General features: G+C 33.6%; 1 protein-coding gene across 4 annotated transcripts in view; it reads right to left on the bottom strand.

Moving 5' to 3' along the window:
- Positions 1-19,813, bottom strand: part of LOC111155719 (F-box and WD repeat domain containing 7) — a 230,656-nt gene that overhangs the window by 53,069 nt on the left and 157,774 nt on the right. Inside the window, exon 1 of one of the 4 annotated variants that reach the window (XM_022516095.1) lies at positions 8,008-8,154. The exons of the other annotated variants lie outside the window; for them this stretch is intronic. Coding sequence (XP_022371803.1) covers positions 8,008-8,154 — 147 coding nt within the window. Of the gene's footprint in view, positions 1-8,007; positions 8,155-19,813 lie in introns of those variants that run through there. 4 annotated transcript variants of the gene reach the window in all.

Below are 19,813 nucleotides of genomic sequence, written 5' to 3'. Positions count from 1 at the left end.
TTCATTTTCAAAATTGGTAAGTAGTAATTACTTTTAAAATTAAATGTCAAATTGTATCTGAGTTTATTTAAATTCAGAAAATGAAATATTCAAATCACAGCTGCAGAGTCATTTAAAAACATTTAGTAAACAAAAACATTCCATATTCTTAACAGAACAAAAACTCCTTCAGAATCTTCCAAGTTTAACACATACTTCAACGAGTTAGTCATAAGAATATTTATACTAACTTTCTCCTGCATATCACTAGGAGCATAAAATGACATGAAGGATAATTTCTGAACTCTAAGAGTTTATAGCCTAACTGGGGAGACAAGATAACTAAATGGAATAACATCACCGGGCTGTACATATTTGCCTAAGGGCCAAAGGTAATGGCAACAATTACAGTACGTTCCACTGATGGATGCGGACAACAGTGGATGTAATCAGTGCCAGGAGAAAGGTTCCAACCAGAGAGGGAAGCTACTGTGAGGTCCTGGAAAGAATCTAGAAAGAAAGAGGCACAAAACAGACCGGTCTGGGGGAGAGATGGAGGATGCTGGCTTTTTAAAGGATTCATATTTCTGTATGTTGGGGAAACATCCATCTATTTCTAATTGGCTAAGAGTTCCATGAAATGGATATTGAGGGGCGCCTGGGTGGCTCTGTGGGTTACGCCTCTACCTTCGGCTCAGGTCATGATCTCAGGGTCCTGGGATCGAGCCCCGCATCGGGCTCTCTGCTCAGCGGGGAGCCTGCTTCCCTCTCTCTCTCTGCCTGCCTCTCTGCCTACTTGTGATCTCTGTCTGTCAAATAAATAAATAAAAATCTTAAAAAAAAATAAAAATAAAAATAAAAATAAATGGATACTGAGTTTCATGAAATGACTTTCAGGAATCAAGACATTTTAAAAGAGCAGACTTGCAACAACTACTTTCAGTAAGAATTAATCACGGCTGGACTAGATTAAAAAAAATAAATAAATAAAAATAAAAAAAGGTAAACCTGGATTGGAGCTAACGGCAAAACTATGCCAGAAATGTAAAACTAAGTAGTAATGTTATAAGGAATAGTCAAATATTTCTGGCAGCTGCTCTTGTTAGTATGAGAAGTACTCTTGTCGTAATATTATTAATAGCAATATACTTTGGGAGGGGCTGTCATTTATACTATGCAAATATTACCCTAAAATTCAGAAATATAAAAGGATAAACTAAGGTGATGCAAAAACTGAAAAAACCCTAAGACTTACAGTAAAGATAATGTAATAAATCATAAAACTATACATGTGGATCATCTATCTAGATAAAAACCCAGATTATAGTTTTAAAACTATAGGAGGAGTAGAAAAAAATTGTTGAAAATAATAGAGGTGACAGGTCCATGACAAATATTTTCCAGAAAGAATAAAAAATAAAATCACACAAGCAACAAATAATTTCTTGATTTACATAGACCATTCATTTATATGAAGCTGTAAGTATAAGCCTATCTCATTATTTTTTCAAAAGGAAAAAAAATTCCCTATGATAAAAAATCTAGACTGATACAATTAGAAATACAATGACATTAACTAAGCAAAATCCACAAAAGTTTATCACATAGGGATAAATTTCCTTAGAATATGATTTCTTACTCTTTAAACAATAGAAATCCCTCATGCTGGTTTTTAATTGGTATTGCTTTCTGGAAAACAATTTAACAGTATTTCTCAAGAATCTAAAGAAGTTCATACTCCTTGACCCAATAATTCTACTTCTAGAAATCTGTGGATAGAGATGTTTAGGATTCATGTATAAGAAAGTTCAAAGCAGGTCACTGTCTAAATCAACAATATGAGGAAAATTTTGGAAGAGTAGATTATATATTTTTAAGCAACCTCAATTATGGGAAACCACCAACAATATATTAACAGTGAATTAAAGTACCAATATTCCTAAAAAATTATTTACTTAAAGTTGTTATTGTAGTTATTTTTCAGCAGTGGAACTACTGGTAATTTAGTAAATTGTAAAGGAAAATATTTTTTCTAAATTTTACGTATTGAGTATGTCTTATTTCTGTGAAGAGAACTAAAAGATATTAATTATTGGAAGAAAGTTAAAATTCCCTGTCCATCATTGAATTTGGAGGATTTGGGAGATTATTAAATTCAGAAGGGTACTAATTCAGAAGCTGGCTTTAGCAAAAGAGTTTATGCTGGCCTACTTTGGGGGTACATACAAAATGGAACTTCCCACAAATGGAACTTACCGTAGGGTAAGTAATTAGATACCTTGGTTTTTTTTAAAGAAAGGTAATACAACTATTTGACAAAACTGGCAGACCTTTGCTGAAGAGGTACTGATAGACTGGTCAATAGTCTATGAAAGGAGCATAACAGATTAACATTACATATTGCTTAAACTAACTGAATATTATACGTACAAAAAATAGCTAATTAGATTATGCCTGAATGAGGTTAAAATTCTGAATATAGGTTTATCTAGTATCATTGATAACTCAACAATGAAGAAAAAACTTAAACTCAAGACAGCACTGAAGCTAAGAGAGGTGAAATGCTGTTTAAATTTTTGTCCTCACTGTCAAAAGTACTGGTTGAGCAAACTGATGAGAATGACACTGCACTGCAGTCGGAGGATGCTTCATCTGTCCAGACAAGCTGCTCTCAGTTGTTGTCTGCCAACCACAGACCCTGAGGTATGACAAAGATTCTCTTCTTGACCAAACTCTAGATAGGCTCTGCTGAGCTCTTTTTCAGCTAGGCCCTGTCCTTGGGCATGTTGTCAGGAGCAAGAATCTACTTAGTTTAACCAGACTCCTCCCAATCTTGGTATCTGACCACCTTCCATAACTGCTGGGTTCCTCATCTTCTATCATCCCCCACTTGATGTCATGTCTGACCACTTTGGTTACACTGGTTTACCCAGAAGCCCCCCATCTCCACCAGTGTTTCCTCTTAGTAATTTTCTCCCCACTGACCCCTCCAAACTGTTCCTTGGCTATAAACTCTCACTTTTCTTTGCTGTATTTGGAGTTGAGCCCAATCTCGCTCCCCTACTACAAAGCCCCTTTGTAGTAGTTCCTATATCTATAACACCACAGTACCCCTGAACAAAGTCTATCTTGCCATTTGAACAAGTGACATGAACAATTTTTTAACAGGTATCATCACTCAGCTTATAAAGACAACAGACAAACATGCATACTGTTCAAATATCTCCAGTTTTTTATTACTATAATTATTGTGTAATCTGTAGGGTAATTTCATAAGTGAAACATCTTAAAAGAGATTACACCAAAAACCCTGTATTTATAAATGCTTTATCATATCAAAGTTATTTGTAAGTTACTTGTTTTAATCTTTGAATCTATTTTCTCACAGAAACAAGGTCAACAATGATAGCCTCCCAGGCTTACCCTACAAAATACTAAGAGTAGTTGAAAAGTGTTAAGTTCACATAAAAACAAAATGTATAAAGAGAACGGCTACTGCTATTAGCTGCAGCATTCATGCACTCTGCAGCTAAAGGCAGCTTTACTACTCACCAAGAAAACTGGGGAAGATAGCTGGTCTGAGCCTCCGTTTTCTAGTGTACTGAATTGGAGAGAATGCCTAATTTAAAGTACTTAACAGGGACGCCTGGGTGGCTCAGTTGGTTAAAGTACTTAACAAACATTTAAGTCATTTAAGCATTCAGTGGGTTAAAATATACAAAACAACTAAAACAGTGCCTAGAATACGTAGTGGGCTTTTCTAAAAAAGATAGCAATTATTAATAGCCTTACTATACTAATACTGTATATTAAGAAGAGAATAAGCAGTGTGTTAAAATTCTAGCAGTTAGCCACACAAAGATTCTTTTCTATAAAATTACAAAAGAATTAGAAGAGAAGATGATGGTTTTAAAGGAAATGTAAGACTTACGGCGTTAACTAGCAATCTCATTCTAAAAATTTACCATAAGCTGAAAAATATATAAGCAAAAAGATATATGCACAAGATTTACTTTATCATTATAATCACATAAACCTAGACTTCACTCTTTTTTGAGTAAAGATTTATTAAAACACAGTCATGTCCATTCACCCATTCATTTAAGTATTATCTATAGCTGCTTTTGTGCTCCAGTGGCACAGAAGAGTAGTTCTGATAGTGACTATAGGGTCCACAAGTCTAAAATATTTACTGGCCCTTTGAAGAAAGTCTGACTTAAGCTAACCTGGAATGATAAAAATACACAGAAGTGATATTCACATTTTCTCAAATGACACGAATATTCTACTTTAATTTCTACTTTTACTTTGAAGAAAAATTATTTTAAATGTGGTATTTTGAATAGAATTTGATATGGAACATAATTCCTACAAAACTGTTTTCAACTATCAGAAATCCCAGTCATGTATTTCATTATTGCTTGAGCTCTTTTGTCTCAGGAGAACAAGCCCTTGTCCCATATTGACCCCACCTCACCACCCTAAGTCCCACCAGCAGTTCTCCACACTCTTCGCTTTGTTGCCAATGCTTACGCAGCACAATCGGTACACAGTTCAAGCCCAGGAATATACAGGAAACTCTCAAAACAATATTTTGTCTGTAAGTCAGCAAAGTCCGATAGCTTTAAAAGCCCTATATAAATCACTGCCATTTGCATGTCATCTGGAAATTTCTATCAAAATAATAACAATGAAGAGTAACTTTATGAGAATATTGTAAATGTTTAAAAAGCTCCCAAACAAAATGAGTTAAGAAATGAAATTTAAGCACTGAAGTACATTTTCTTAGTATTATTAGTTGTAAGATGTTCTTTCTCTTATCACTAAAAAAAAAAAATGCTGCTAGATAAGCTACAAAATTCCATCAAAATGTATCTAAGGTACATTATTTTTTCACATTTTAAACACTTCTTAGGTATTCTCAAAATGCGGAAAAATAATGTACCTTAGGATTTAAGAAACAGCATATTACCATAATTAGGCATCCCAATTTCAAAGAAAATTAAAAATTTCCAGTGATTTTATAGATTAAATAAGCTTTTCCTAGAAAATTCCTCTTCTACTAAAAGACAATTCTTTTAGAATACTCAACTAGTACTCTCAAATACTCCTGATCCAATTACCTATAGGGCTTTTAAAAATATAGATAGATCCCTAAACCTTAATCCAGATCTCTTACATAAAGCTATCCAAAAGAGTTGGTAACCCAGGATTCTATGGTTTTTAAGATTGGCTGATTTGGAGTGTGAGCAACCAGGCGGAGGAGCAGAAGGAGAGGGAGAAAGAGAATTCCAGAGTGTGGAGTCTGATAGGGACTCAATCCCACAACCCTGAGATTAGGATCTGAGCCCAAATCAAGAGTTGGATGCTTAACCGACTGAGCTACCCAGGTTCCCCATTTTTAACAAGTTCCAAGTGTAACTTAGTACCAAGAATGCCTAAATAAATCATAAATAAATAATGAGGACCTTAATACTAAAAATATTTTCATTTACAGTAACTGAGTAATAGCTAGATTGCTATTTCTTTACTGTTGTTAGTATTAAGTCAATTGCTATTTCTTTACTGTTGTTAGTATTAAGTCCAAAGTACCTCTGAGGAGAGATCAGAATAATTTATATAATATTAAATTTGACTACCAATACCAATATTACACTTAATAGTAGGTCAATAAATTTTCTGAAAATATTTCAAGAGATATAAATTGAGGTTGTGGTTATAGCAACTAAAAGATTGTTTCACAATTTTTGAAGTTATTTTATTGTGCAAACACTAAATGGATCAACATCTATGAGGGATGGAGTGACAATAAAATATCATGTTTTTCAAATTTTAATAGGTCAAGACTGTTACAAGTCTTACTAAGAGGTCACTCTAGTGCACATTAGCTCACTATCTAGAAGGAAAAAATGGCCTACAAAATACAGAAATCTACCTGCTTTATGTACTTTGCAATGTAGAACAATCTGCTTGAAAGCAAAATATGCCCAGTGTAAGAGATATACTAGATGTTACACACAAAATGACTAATTATATATCATACCAAAAGTCTTCCTTAAATCTTTGATAAAGAAAAATAATATTCTTAAAATGTTTATTATCAATTTACCAAAGTTAATAAATTAAATAACAAAGAACATGCAAGCCAATTAAAAACTATCTAAATTAATCAGTCATGAAAGGGGGGGGTGGATATAATTACACCATCCCTCTAGTATTTCTAGTACTCAGAGTCAATGAGTTATGCAATAGTAAGTTACTGGCAGGTAGGCAGTCTGAAACTGAATGTGTTTTTTAGTTATCTTCCCACAAAACTTTCTCGTATGAATTTTATTTTTCAAATCTAGTTCTCTTCTACTGTTACAAATGCAAGGCTATAAATTAACATAACATAGTAACCCAGAAAAGTCAAGCTGCATAGTGATCCTAGGAAGCCCTCAGGGAAAGCCTTGAAGTTCTCTATTAATTTTATAGAATCTGCTCCCGAGCCTTTTAAGTTTCATGTACATGTTAGAAAATAATGGTAGAAAACATATACTGTGATATAATGAAATAATCTGCCATATACTGTACCTAAGAATTTATCAGAAATACTCAACAAAGAACAAGATTATCTTGATTGTTAATATCTTAATCCTTTCATTTAAAAAACCCACACTTCTTTTCCTCCATTTAAAAATTTACTTGGGTTGGTATTTTCTTTTATAGAAGTGTTAAAATAATAAATTAGTTTATTAATGACTTTAAAGCTATTAGTGGTCCCTGTGTAAATGCTTAAATCAGAACAGTGACCTCATTCAGAAGTTATAAAAGTGACAAAGCAAAAGAGGACAAAATAAACAGTTTCTGACAACATAGTAAAGAAGAAAATAAGAGGGTGATGGAGATATTTGTATTCCATGTTCAATGCTGAAACTGTATTATTTAAACTTCACTCAAAATATTTTCAACATGGCTAACACTTGTTTCGAGTAGAAGTGGAAACTACTCCAAAGGAGCTAAGATAATTAGAAAACACATTTTTGCGAAGGATAAGTCCCAGCAAATAAAAGATTGTTTTTACTAAGGAGAAAAAAATACTTTTTAGGTGTTGTGTGTTGATCTTCTTATTTAGTAGAATATTTCCCCTTCATTTTTTTTTTCTTCTTAAAAAAGGGAACTAAAACATTAATAGCACTGTTACATGTAAATACCCATTTAATCTCAGGTTTTTGTGGGGATTTTTGGTTTACTGTGTTTAGGATCATAAACATATTTTAGATCTAAAAATATATCACTCTAGTTAATAATTCAAACTAGCAATACCAAGTTAACTCAAAAAATACAATAAAACTGCTAATATTAACAGGGTCAGAACTTGGTGAGGGAAAGCAGAATGTTATCCTGAAAAACATCCAATAAATCATAACTTGATTATACGTTAGCACAAGTTCTACAAAATGTTTGTTAGTTCAGGATTGTCTATATATAAACTCTATCGTAACTGCCACACAATAGCATGCTATTTTTATTTTATATAACAGCAAAAAGTAAAGTCCCTATTACATTAAGTTTGAATTAAAGAAACAGCATTTTTTTAAAATAATACAGCTCTAAGGGCCAGATAAATCTAGGGAACTTGGAGTATTCTTTATAAAGAGTTAATGTAATTCCCATTACATTATAAGAAGAATGCCACCAGCTTCTTGCTTTTCCCACAGAATAAAAACTACCAATTTGGGGTTGTAGTATTTGCCAACATATTTTAAAACATAGTTTTCACATTTACCATTTTTAAATAAATTTAAAGGATTCTAATATCATGAAAAATAAATGAGAGAGGGAACAAAAGGTGGACTGGGTAACCTTGCCCTCCAGGCTTCTCATCATACTATTATAACTCCCACTTATTTAAGTTTTATCTGGCTACATAATGCACTGATAATTTTACTTATAAATATCAATTGAAAGCCCAAGCATTTCTTCACTAAAGGAAAAAGAAGAACTTCATTTAAATAAATATTCCTATTTTTCAAATGCAAGACTTACCCGTCTTCGACAAAAGGGGAGGCCTTGGGCAATGATGCTAATGCTAAATATCTTCATCACAGTTTGATGTGGCAGAGGCTCTTTTGCACTTTTAAGATCAACAGGAACCAAGCCATGGTTTAAAGTAGCTTTTCCTGGTTTTGACATTTTAAAACTCCTCTTGGTTGATGAATACTTTCTACATGTAATACAGGCACATTACTAAAAATTCTAACCACCAAATTAAAATATAATTTGCTAATTAAAAAACAAAAAAAAGGGCTGAGAACCCAAGGCCTGCTGCTTTTGTCTTTCAACCTTCTCCTACCAAATGTCCTGACCTGTCTGAGGCTTGGTGAAGTGCAAACTATCCTAGAATAGCCAGGAATTATAAACTAGTGAAGTGAAAGCTCCTGCTCCTGCCAGTCAAACAGCTGGTGAACCTCCCATACAAAGTCAGTAATGTGAATACAGCCAAAGCAGGGCAATGCTGTAGGGTCTCTTTTAAACTTCTCCAACTACTAACCCAGGTATTCCCTAGAAAATGAAAGTAAAGTTTTCTTTACAAAAATCCTGTATTTTCTCTTAAATACCTTGAGTCTTCCTTACCCAAATATCAGCATTAATATTTTAGGAATGTTTTGAAATGTGCTTCAAATTTAAGGACAGCATTTATGCATGCTCAAAAAATACAAACACATGTGTGTTCTTAGATATATTCAGAATGAACACTATATTTTCAACCGTTTGTCTTAAGCATGCTCTCTTTTCCTTTTTCATACAACCATTCTTTATTTCATACTAAGACGTTAAATTGACTCTATCTCTCTAAAGCTATTAATAGGCACTTCACATTAATCTTATAAGTAGACATTTTAGTTGTTTGCAAATGTCAGTTCAAATTCTCAAAAACGCAGTGATTCTACTTAAAAGTATGTCATGTGATTAAAGATTTTTTTTGAAAAACCCAAGTATTTACAAATGTAGCTTATGATGGGAAACATTTATAGTCAAATAATTACTAACCAGATCATCACAATTCCTTAGTGCCTAATTTCTCCAACATACCATGGTCAGAAATATCTTCCTAAAATGCATAGAGAGAATATGGTGTACAATCCACTCCTCAAAAACTTCCCCCATATGTTCCCCAAAGCCTAAGATACAATATGGAGATGAAGACTCTCCTCAGAGTGGCTCCAAACTAATCTTTCCCACATTACCTCAAATATTTTCCGAAATTAAGCACTTATGCCAGTTAATTAATACTATACTTCATATTCAAACCCATGAACTAGTCTGTCTGTCATAAAGATGGTAAGAAAAAAAGTTCAGTGTAAGAATTAACAGAGAATAGTTTTGATAGATGGTAAGTAATGGATGTGAACCATCTATTCACAATGTTTGGTTAACTAGTTGTTCTCTCCTTCCATTCTATTGTCCTCTTTCAAAAGCCAGTCATCTTACTTACCTCTCCTTCCAATAGCTTTTATTGATCTCTATAAGGAGAACTTAGAATCTGATATGAAGGGAATGAAAAATGAGAATCAGAGATGAGTGATTTCTTTCTTAACTTCGGAAAGATATGTCTTACTAAATATCAAGTAGGCTACTGGGGAAGCCAATCCATACACTAGAAATATTCCCAGTCCCACCAAGATGCTACTTTCCTTTTATGCCATAATTTAAATGTAGTTAGGGACACCTGAGTGGCTCAGTCAGTTAAGCTGCTGCCTTCGACTCAGGTCATGATCCCAGGGTCCTGGGATCGCGTTCCATAGCAGGGAGCCTGCTTCTCTCTCCGCCTCTGCCTGCCACTCTGCCTGCTTGTGCGTGCGCGCACGCTCTCTCTCTCCCTCTCTCTGACAAATAAATAAAAAAATAAAGTCTTTAAAAAAATAAAATAAATAAAATAAAATCAGGGGCACCTGGGTAGCTCAGTGTGTTAAGCCTCTGCCTTCAGCTAAGGTCATGATCTCAGGGTCCTGGGATCGAGTCCTGTGTCGGGTTCTCTGCTTGGCGGGGAGCCTGCTTCCTCCTCACTCTGCCTGCCTCTCTGCCTACTTGTGATCTCTCTCTGTCAAATAAATAAATAAAATCTTAAAAAAACAATTCAAAATCATTGGGGTGCCTAGGTGGCTCGGTCAGTTAAGCATCCAACTCTTGATCTCAGCTTGTCTTAATTTCAGGGTCATGAGTTTAAGCCCTGTGAGTTCAAGCCACTTAGGGAAAAAAAAAAAAAAAAAGGCAAAATCATTTTCAGAGGTGACATTTTTAATTACACCAAAGTAAACAACCAAATTTCTCCAAAGAAAATATACAAATGACCAATAAGCATATGTCAAGATGCTCAATATCACTAATTAGGGAAGTATAAATCAAAACCAGAATGAACTAACAATGCAGACCCATTAGGATAGCTATTATTTAAAAACAAAACAAAAAAAGTAAAAATAAAACAAACACACACACACACACAAATACACACAAGAACAAGTGTTAGCAATGACGTGTAAAAAATGGAACGACTTGCGCATCGCTGGCAGGAACGTAAAATGTAGGTAGCTACTAAGGAAAATAGTACGGTGGATCCTCAAAAAATTACCACATGATCCAGCAATTGCACTCTGGGGTATACACTTCCCAAAAAATAACTGAAAGCAGGGATTCAAACAGATATTCATACATCCATGTTCACAGCAACATATTCACAACAGCCAAGAGATGGAAGCAACCCAAGTAACCACTGACAGATGAATGGGCAAACAAAATGTGGTATATACATACAAGAGAATACTATATAGACTTAAAAAGGAAGGAAATTCTGACATGCTACAACACGGATGAACTCTGAAGACATAATGGTTAAGTGAAATAAGTTAGTCAAAAAAGGACAAATGTTGTATGATCCCACCCCTACATGACATACCTAGCATAGTTAAATTCATGGAGACAGAAATTAGAATGGTGATTGCCAGCAGCAACCGGGAGAAAGGACTAGAAAGTTAGTGTTTAATGGAATGAGTCTCAGCTGGAAAAGATGAAAATGTTCTGGAGATGGATAGTGGTGATGGTTGCACAACACTGTGAATGTATTTAAAGCCAATGAATTGTACACTTAAAATACAGTTAAAATGATAAATTTTGGGTGCCTGGGTGGTTCAGTGGGTTAAAGCCTCTGCCTTTGGCTCAGGTCATGATCTCAGGGTCCTGGGATTGAACCCCGCATCGGGCTCTCTGCTCAGCAGGAAGCCTGCTTCCCCCCCCTTCTCTCTCTGCCTGCCTCTCTGCCTACTTGTGATCTCTCTCTCTCTCTGTGTCAAGTAAATAAATAAAATCTTTTTTAAAAAATGATAAATTTTATGCTATGGATATTTTAGCCACAAAATTATTTCAATAAAAAAGTAAACAATTACAAACCATAAACACCAACAAAACAAAACAAAAACACACAACAGAGATCTAGGGATAAAAGAGAGAATACTGGAAATCTTTAATTTGATATGGTTAAAAAAAAAAAAAAAAGATGAGGCTGTTATCTAAGATCACCATGTGTACAGCCCCAGTAAGGGGGTGGGTGAGTGTCTCCAGCTTCATTCCAGTCTCAGCTCCTCTTCTGATGCTCACTTTATTTCTTAACACTTTTTCTCAAATCACATTGTCTTTACTCCTTATTAGAAAAATCCTTTTGTTGCAGTAGCTCTGGAATGCCCCTTCTCCAAGCAACGATTAGTATCTACTTTGTTAATATTACATATAGTTTTATGTAGACCAACATTATTCTCAAAAAAATTCTCAGTGGTATCTTTGAAATCAGTTAATTAAACCTTCAAAATTCCTTTCTCTGAACCACAAAGAAGACATAAACTATGTGGTATTTCAATGCAGAAATATTAGAGGAATATACTATATTTCACAAGTTTAACATACTCATTCTGCACTGAAAAATAAATGAAACAGATCAACTCCAAACTTAACTTTCACTTAATCCAATAATAAGGATAACATACTGAAAATTATAATTTTATATCTTAAAGTCCTCAAAGAACTTTATAGTTACATGTATTTACATGCAGATAGTTTAAAGATGAGGAAGATATGAAGCTCTCTAATCAACTTGGAGTCTGATCTTAAGGAGGGGAAAAAAAAAAGATTTGGGACTAAAAAAAATAATTTGAATTGAGAAAATTAAAACTAAAATGAACCATGTTCTTTCCCCTGCTTATAAGAGGGCATAAAATATTATGAAATAGAATTAGTTTTTCATTTTTAAGAAATTATCATTGATGACAACAGGAGTAAAAACTAGGGCTATTTGGAGATAACCAAGTTCTGGTAAACACACAGTGACATTCTAATTCAAGTCATTTTTTTTAATCAGTAAATAACTGCCCTCAACTGGATAATACAGAGCATTGCAACTCCAGCAAACCTAACGCTAAATCTGATTATGTGTCTGCAACACTATATTTCTATAAAGGACATTACTAGTGATAGAACAAAAAGAGTACTGATTTCCAAAAATGTGTACCACCAAGTTTCATCATTTTGAAGGATTTAAGTTAACAGTACTTCTAAAGCAATGTTCTCAATCAGCATGAAAACTTTCAGAATACTAAAATTTCAAATACTAAAGAAAATCCCAGTCAATGAGGGAAATGAAATCATAGACAAAGCACAGAACCCTAATTGTTAACTTTAAAATGCTCCTAGTTCCATGTGCTCAAGAAAGAACTAAGTCTTAGTATCAATCATATTTTTAAAAACATTTAAGATACTCTTTTTTTTTTTTAAGATTTTATTTATTTATTTGACAGAGAGAGATCACAAGCAGGCAGAGAGACAGGCAAAAGCAGGCTCCCTGCTGAGCAGAGAGCCTGATGTGGGGCTTGATCCCAGGACCCTGGGATCATGACCTGAGCCGAAAGCAGAGGCTTTAACCCACTGAGCCACCCAGGCGCCCCTAAGATACTCTTATTAACCCTCTCTCCCAAGCTGCAACTCTGCAAAACAGACGAACTCCTTTTAAGATGACACTGACAAATATTAATGAAGTGTAATATAAGTTGGTACGAGCATCAACGCTAGTACCAAACTGCCTTCATGCAAAGCATGGTTCTACTACTTATTTGTAGTATGACCTTAAATTAATGCCTTTACACCTCAATTTCATCTATACAAAACCTTCTCATAGGCTTTTATGAGTATTAAATTAGTTAATGCAAGTGAAACACACAGATTAATGCTTCCCATCTAGTAAGTGTCCAGCAGTATTAGCTGCCCTTACTAATACTGCTGCTGCTGCTGCTGCTGCTGCTGCTGCTGCTACATTAAGATAAAAAATCACATACAGCTTTGTAAAATGTATCAGTTTTACAAGTCACTGGGAAAGCAAGCAGAGATTCTAAAATCCATCTGTAATAACTTTAAAATATTTTAAAACATAATCATCTGTAAGTTTTATAAAGGCTTCCATAATTCTGTCACAATTTTACCTAAAAATTGATTTGTAATATCTTAACTGCAGTGTCTTTTAAGATTCCAGATGTCATTGACTATCTATCCAACAACTAAACATTAGGGAATTTGTGGTAAAGAGAAGATCTCTATAAGGCATTTTGCCCACTAACCACTTACTGATTTTCTTTCTTCTAAAAGTTTGTACTAGTCAAAGATGACTATAGATAAATGCTAATTCACAAAATACCCACAATTTGGTATTTCTAAATGTATTATAGTCCCACACATTCCAATTCTCTAATGACGACAAAAAGATTTACAGCTTTATATTCTGGATATCTACCTTTTCTTTCATTCATTATTACACAGAAGGCTAGTATTTAACTGTTCTTGGCCAAAGGCCACAGCATACAAGCAGCATAAAGATTCTCCATTTTCATAAACTACTCCTGATTCGGCTGAAACAACTCACTTGAAGATAAATTTACCTACAAGTATGAATGATTTTGTACCAAGAGTTTTCAAAGTCTCGTACCAAATACTCCTGACAGGGAGAATATCAGCCTATGTCATTTTAAACACAGTACTATTCACTACTTCTATGAATTTAAGCAAACAAGCGACTTGACTTATTCTTAGGTAGAAACAAAAAAAAATTCCAGATGCTTAAAATTAGACTACTACTAAAGCAAAGTAAGTCAGAATCAATATTCTTTTGAGACAAGAATTCATTATTACAAAGTATACTCATTTATTCAGGAATACAGAGTGAGAAAGATTATTCTGTTTCTCAGTCATTTTTTTCCATCTTTCCTAACACCTTAGATACCAGAATATTAAAGATCTTCTCAGCCTAAGCAATCCATGTACAAAGATAGAGCAATTTAAACAGAGGAAAACAATGGTAAATCAAGAAATAAAGTTTCTTGGCTTAATGATAAATGGTGAAGCTTGTATTAGTTAAAACTGCAAAAAAATATAATAAATCCAAACAAGATTGTTGGTCAACTGTAGAAACAAAAATATCATCAGATTTAGTAAGAAAGAAAAATATAAATATATGGCATTGCTTTTAAAATGTTATTATCCAAAAAAGGCATAGAGCAAACAAAAGAAACATTTTATTAAAATTAAAAACATTCAAAATGATTAAAAATGATTCCTTAAAAAGTTCTATAAGGTTTTTTTTGTTGTTGTTGTTGTTTTTTAAGGGAGGGAAAGGGTAGTGGTACAGAGAAAGGGAGAGAGAGAATATTAAGCAAGCTCCATGCTGGGCTGACCTCACAACATGAGGTCAGCACCTGAGCCAAAATCAAGTCGGAAACTTAACCAACTGAGTCACCCAGATGCCCCTCTAAAAGACATTTAAATACTCCAAAGTGTGCACTAAGAAAGATTATAACTTCCAACTATAATGAGATATTATATTCATATATACATTTAACAGGTCATAACATATTATTGTACAGTAAGTAGTCCCTTCCTTACCCACCATTTCAGTTAACCATGCTCAACTGAGGAGGCAGATGATCTGGACATACTGCCAGAAGGTCAAGAGTACTTAATGCTCCAACACAGTGCCTACGACATTCAACTCACTTCACCTCATCATGTAGGTGTTTTATCTTCCTACAACATCACAAGAAGGGTGGGTTCAGAACAATAAGATATTTAGAGAGAGAGACCATTTTCACATAACTTTGGTTATAATATCTTGTTATAATTATTCATATTTTATTATTATCGCTGGTAATTTCTTACTGTGCCTAATTTATAAATCAAACTGTATCATATGGATGTTTGTATAGGAAAAAAGGTAGTATTTATAAGATTCAGTACTATCCAGGATTTCAGGCTTCCACCAGGGGGTCTTGGAAAAGTACGTAACTCCTCCACGGATAAAGGGAGACTGATAATTTTCTTTAGCTGGGCACCAAGGGCAGCCCCTTAGTACTTAAGAGAAACTAGCTTGGGTTCTGAAATAGCAAATACAGTTTATACAAGTGTTATAAAAATGTGACCTGGTAATTGGCATTTGTGAAATAAAAGCATTATGTATAAATATCAATGTATGTATTTTTTACACTGTCAAATTAAAAATGCTACAATAGTGGGTTACATAAAGTACTGTAACTGCTTTGATTTATAGAGCCACTGTCTAACTGCTGGACATCTAGGTTCTTCCTGAATTCTGCTGGAATTTTCCAGTTATTTCTAAAAAAAAAAAAAAAAAAAAAAAAAAAAAAAAAAAATTGACTAAAAATAAAGTTATAAAAACTAAGAGAAAATCCAACCAAACAAGTCCTTCAAAATGAACTACCCCCGGTACACCAGAAATTTTATGATCCAAAAATCCCAACTACTTATTAACTTATTTACAACTAAATTTGTTTACAACTACATTATTCTTGACTAAACTGTTACCTCAATCAACTCTCAGCAAATTAACTGGAGTTCATACTCCAGGTAAATTTATCATCATATGAAAAATCCTGGGTGAATTTTAAGTTCTAGGTTCAGCTCTACCACTAACCAGTGTCCCTAAATAAGTCTCTTAACTTGTCTCAGATTTCAGATTTCCACAATGAGGAGACCAAACTAGATGACTGAGAATGAAGTCCCTTGCAGCTTTAAGAGTATATGTCAGCTCCAGCAGTACCAAGTATAGAGCCTTCTTGCAATAGTGTTGGACTGTCAATTTGGTGAACCTTCCTTTATTACAGTTTGGTGAATAGTATAGTTACAGTTTTATAAAACATGTAAAAAGAAATTCACTACTTCATTTGTGTATACCTTTTAAAAACAGACATTTATCCCTTTGCTATAAATATATATAAGAAAATATTTTTCACTGGAAAAAAGTTTCAGGCATAAATTATTTTTTTAAATGATTCAAGAAAAATATCTCAGGATTTTTCTGATTCCATACTATACCATAATAATTTGTTTATATTTTTTCTTTCCTACTTACCATAGTGGCCAAACAGTGACATCAGAATATATTTTATAATATAAATTTTATAAACTTTGGATTTTACTCCCATATTTGTGTCTTAGAACTTGTTATATTAAAATGATACTTCTCCTCATTCTTTCATTAAACATTTAAAGAAATATCTGAGATTAAAAAAAAATCCAACTACTGGATTGAATTTTTTAAGTATTTCAGAAATGCCCAGTATGAAGTCCTTAATGACCTTAACATGCCTTGCCTCATGATTAAGTTTAACTCTTACAGTCTGTGTTGAGTTAACCCCAGCTGTTAAACTGGTCTTACACAGCTGCTCACCAAGAATTTAGTTGACGATTATTATAGTTATACCTTGAAGTCAACTATGACAAAAATTACCCAGTAATTACAGGTATTTCAGTCATGCAAAAACCTCATCAGATGACAAAATAAGGATTTAAAGCAACTTCATTTTTCACAATCCTCAAAATAAAATTAGGTTTAAGAAAGGAGACAAAAACTTTCTTTATATTAGTTTTTTAAGGTCCATCATTTAAGTTACTTTTCTAAACAAGCTTAAGCATTAAAGGCTCATTAACCTTTCAGTTAAAGTCAGTATTACTTATTAATTTATGTCTCCTACAAAAATTCTAAGTGTGAGCTAGGGAGTCATAAATAAGGACATAATACTAAAAAGTCTTTTAACAATAATAATGATAATAATGTCATGCAGGTGGTTTTTCAATACAGTTTAAAACAAATTGAACTGAGCTACAATGCAGGAAGTTCACCAAATTAATGGTTTAAAACATTATAAGAACTTATCTATGAAAAATAAAAAGCTGAACCTATGGAAATATAAGATATTTGACAATGCTGACAATTTAAAAAGTAAAATAGGGGGAGATAATTATGTTTACTACACTGTTGAGTCCTGACATAATTATAAATAAAAAACAATTATTTTGAGTGAAATGAACATAGTTCCACAACTTCACTTATATAATTCTCAGTAACATGCTATGAGAACATGTGAGATTTATCAATATTCATTGAATACTCATAAATCACAATTTTCTGCAAATACTGATAAAGTATTCATTGGTATTCATTTATCAATATTTATTTCAGCATCAAATTTAAGCAAGGAATTATTAAGCACAGCAAATACTTTTAGAACTAAGTTATCAAAAAGACACATACAGATTTCATTCTTGCATGGGCTGACAGTTGATACCCCTGGCCTTTTACACTGTCAAAATTATACATTCAACAAAATGCACCAGTAAATATCAACATTAATTTTACAGCAGAAGTTAAACAAGAAACTAACTGGTTATTAAGAAAATAAGACTCAATACCTGAATTCTTGATTATGCCTGAAACAGAAAGATCTCAGGATGGAAGCAGGAAGTCCAGGAATGCTAAGAGACTATCAGAGACCAATAGGAGATGTAAAGCAAGTTTGCAGCTCTAGGGCTTAGAAAAAAACGATGCATTACTTCAGATTGGTGCAGTGATATGGGGGAAGGATTAAACACTGACAGAGTTCCTAGCAGATCATGCTTTATTTTACTTAAATATCATGAAAAGACTGGGAGGTATCAATATCCTACATTTTACAGACAAGGAAATTGAGGTTCGGGAGGGTTTTAGAAATTGCTCAAGGCAACAGAGCTGTGAGGCAGTGAAGTTAAGATTTTTACCCCAGGATGTCTAATTTCTAAATTCATGCTTTGTATTAGAACATCTACTCCATTCTATAAGTTCTATTCTATAAGTTAAGCTTAACTTAGTGGTGTTACTTTGTAATCTCCTTCGGAGATTTACTTTTTATTATATATGTTTCAGGTATGTAAGTTTGCCAGATAACTGAGTTCTAGATAACAGAAATACAGTATTCTGTAAGACACATATATTATATATGGAACCGATTTTAATGAGCCTGAATTTTATGAAGTCCAAATAAAAAGAAAAAAAGAAAGAGTTATTAGAGCAAAGATATTATGACCTCCTGTGTTTTTCAAAAATAGTCATAACAATACCCCTCATTTTTTTTTAAAGATTTTATTTATTTATTTGATAGACAGAGATTACAAGTAGTCAGAGAGGCAGGCAGAGAGAGAGAAGGAAGCAGGCTCCCCGCTGAGCAGACAGCCTGATGAGGGGCTTGATCCCAGGACCCCGAAACCATGACCTGAGCCAAGGGTAGAGACTTTAACCCACTGAGCCACCCAGGCGCCCCAGTATCCCTCATCTTATATGCTCTTTTTACAATGTACTCTGATAGTCCTTCCACTGACAAGTGGAATATGTTTCAAATAAAAAAGAACATATAAGTTACTTCCTAGGATAGGCATAAAAAGGAGATTCAGCTTTCACCTTACCTACCGAAATATTCAAATGATAGCCCTATTTTAAGTAGTCCAATTGCCCTGAGACCACCATGCTGTGAAGAAACTCAAACTAGTCCAAGTAGAAAGACCACATATGTAGAAATCCCGAGATTATATGAAGAAAAAAAGATTCTTGGCCAGCCCGCATCTGTTCTAAAGCCCTGCTATTTCACCTCTATAGCCATCATCTGACTGAAACCCTGAATTAGCAATGCCCTAATGAGTCCCTCCTAAATTCATAACCTACAATAACAATGAGAAATAATAAAATACTTATTTGTTATAATCTATGAACCTTTGGAGTGACTGGTTAGGTGGCAATAGATAACTGAAATATCTTACAAGACAAGGAGCTCTAAGAATGCTGGTTTACTTTTGTGATATGATATGATACACTCTACTAAGTAGAGTGTAAACGTCAAAACTTAGTAAGAATGGAAAGGATAACAGGAGATCCAGGATGAAAATCTGGGTATTTGGGGGTGGCAAAGTTTTGGAGACAAATTCTCACCTTGATAATATCCATTTGAAGTGAGGTATTAAATAAACCTCTGGCTGTTTAAATAATAAATTTAATAAACTGTTACATATTATGCTGATGTGAATTTATATCCACACTAGTCTGATATGTAACAAATGAAAACTTATTTTTGGATTTCCTACAATCATGCTTGTCTTTCTAAGCAAATTCAAATGACTAGAGAAGCAGGCAGGGATAATGAAGATAAACAGGGCAGGTTTAAGTCCTGGAAAGCCCATTTAAAAGGCACAAATGATCATTGTTTTGTAAGCACATGAGACAAGTAAAATCAGATACAACACACTTCCAGAAGAAAAAAGTCAGTATTTTATGGGAACTCTTCTCCAGATTTGTAAATATTGGCAACAAATTTAAATGTGTCTAAAAAAAATACTATATAAGATACCAGTTTGCAATCTTCTGTTATGGAGTGAAAAAGCATAAAAATTAAATATAAGATTACTGATATCTAAGTGATACACAATAATGAGTCTCTCTTAA

The sequence above is a fragment of the Enhydra lutris genome, unplaced genomic scaffold (assembly GCF_002288905.1).
Source record: "Enhydra lutris kenyoni isolate GAN:26980312 unplaced genomic scaffold, ASM228890v2 scaffoldscaffold3, whole genome shotgun sequence".
Taxonomy (NCBI): Eukaryota; Metazoa; Chordata; class Mammalia; order Carnivora; family Mustelidae; genus Enhydra; species Enhydra lutris.
This window is presented reverse-complemented; position numbering and strand designations above follow the sequence as displayed.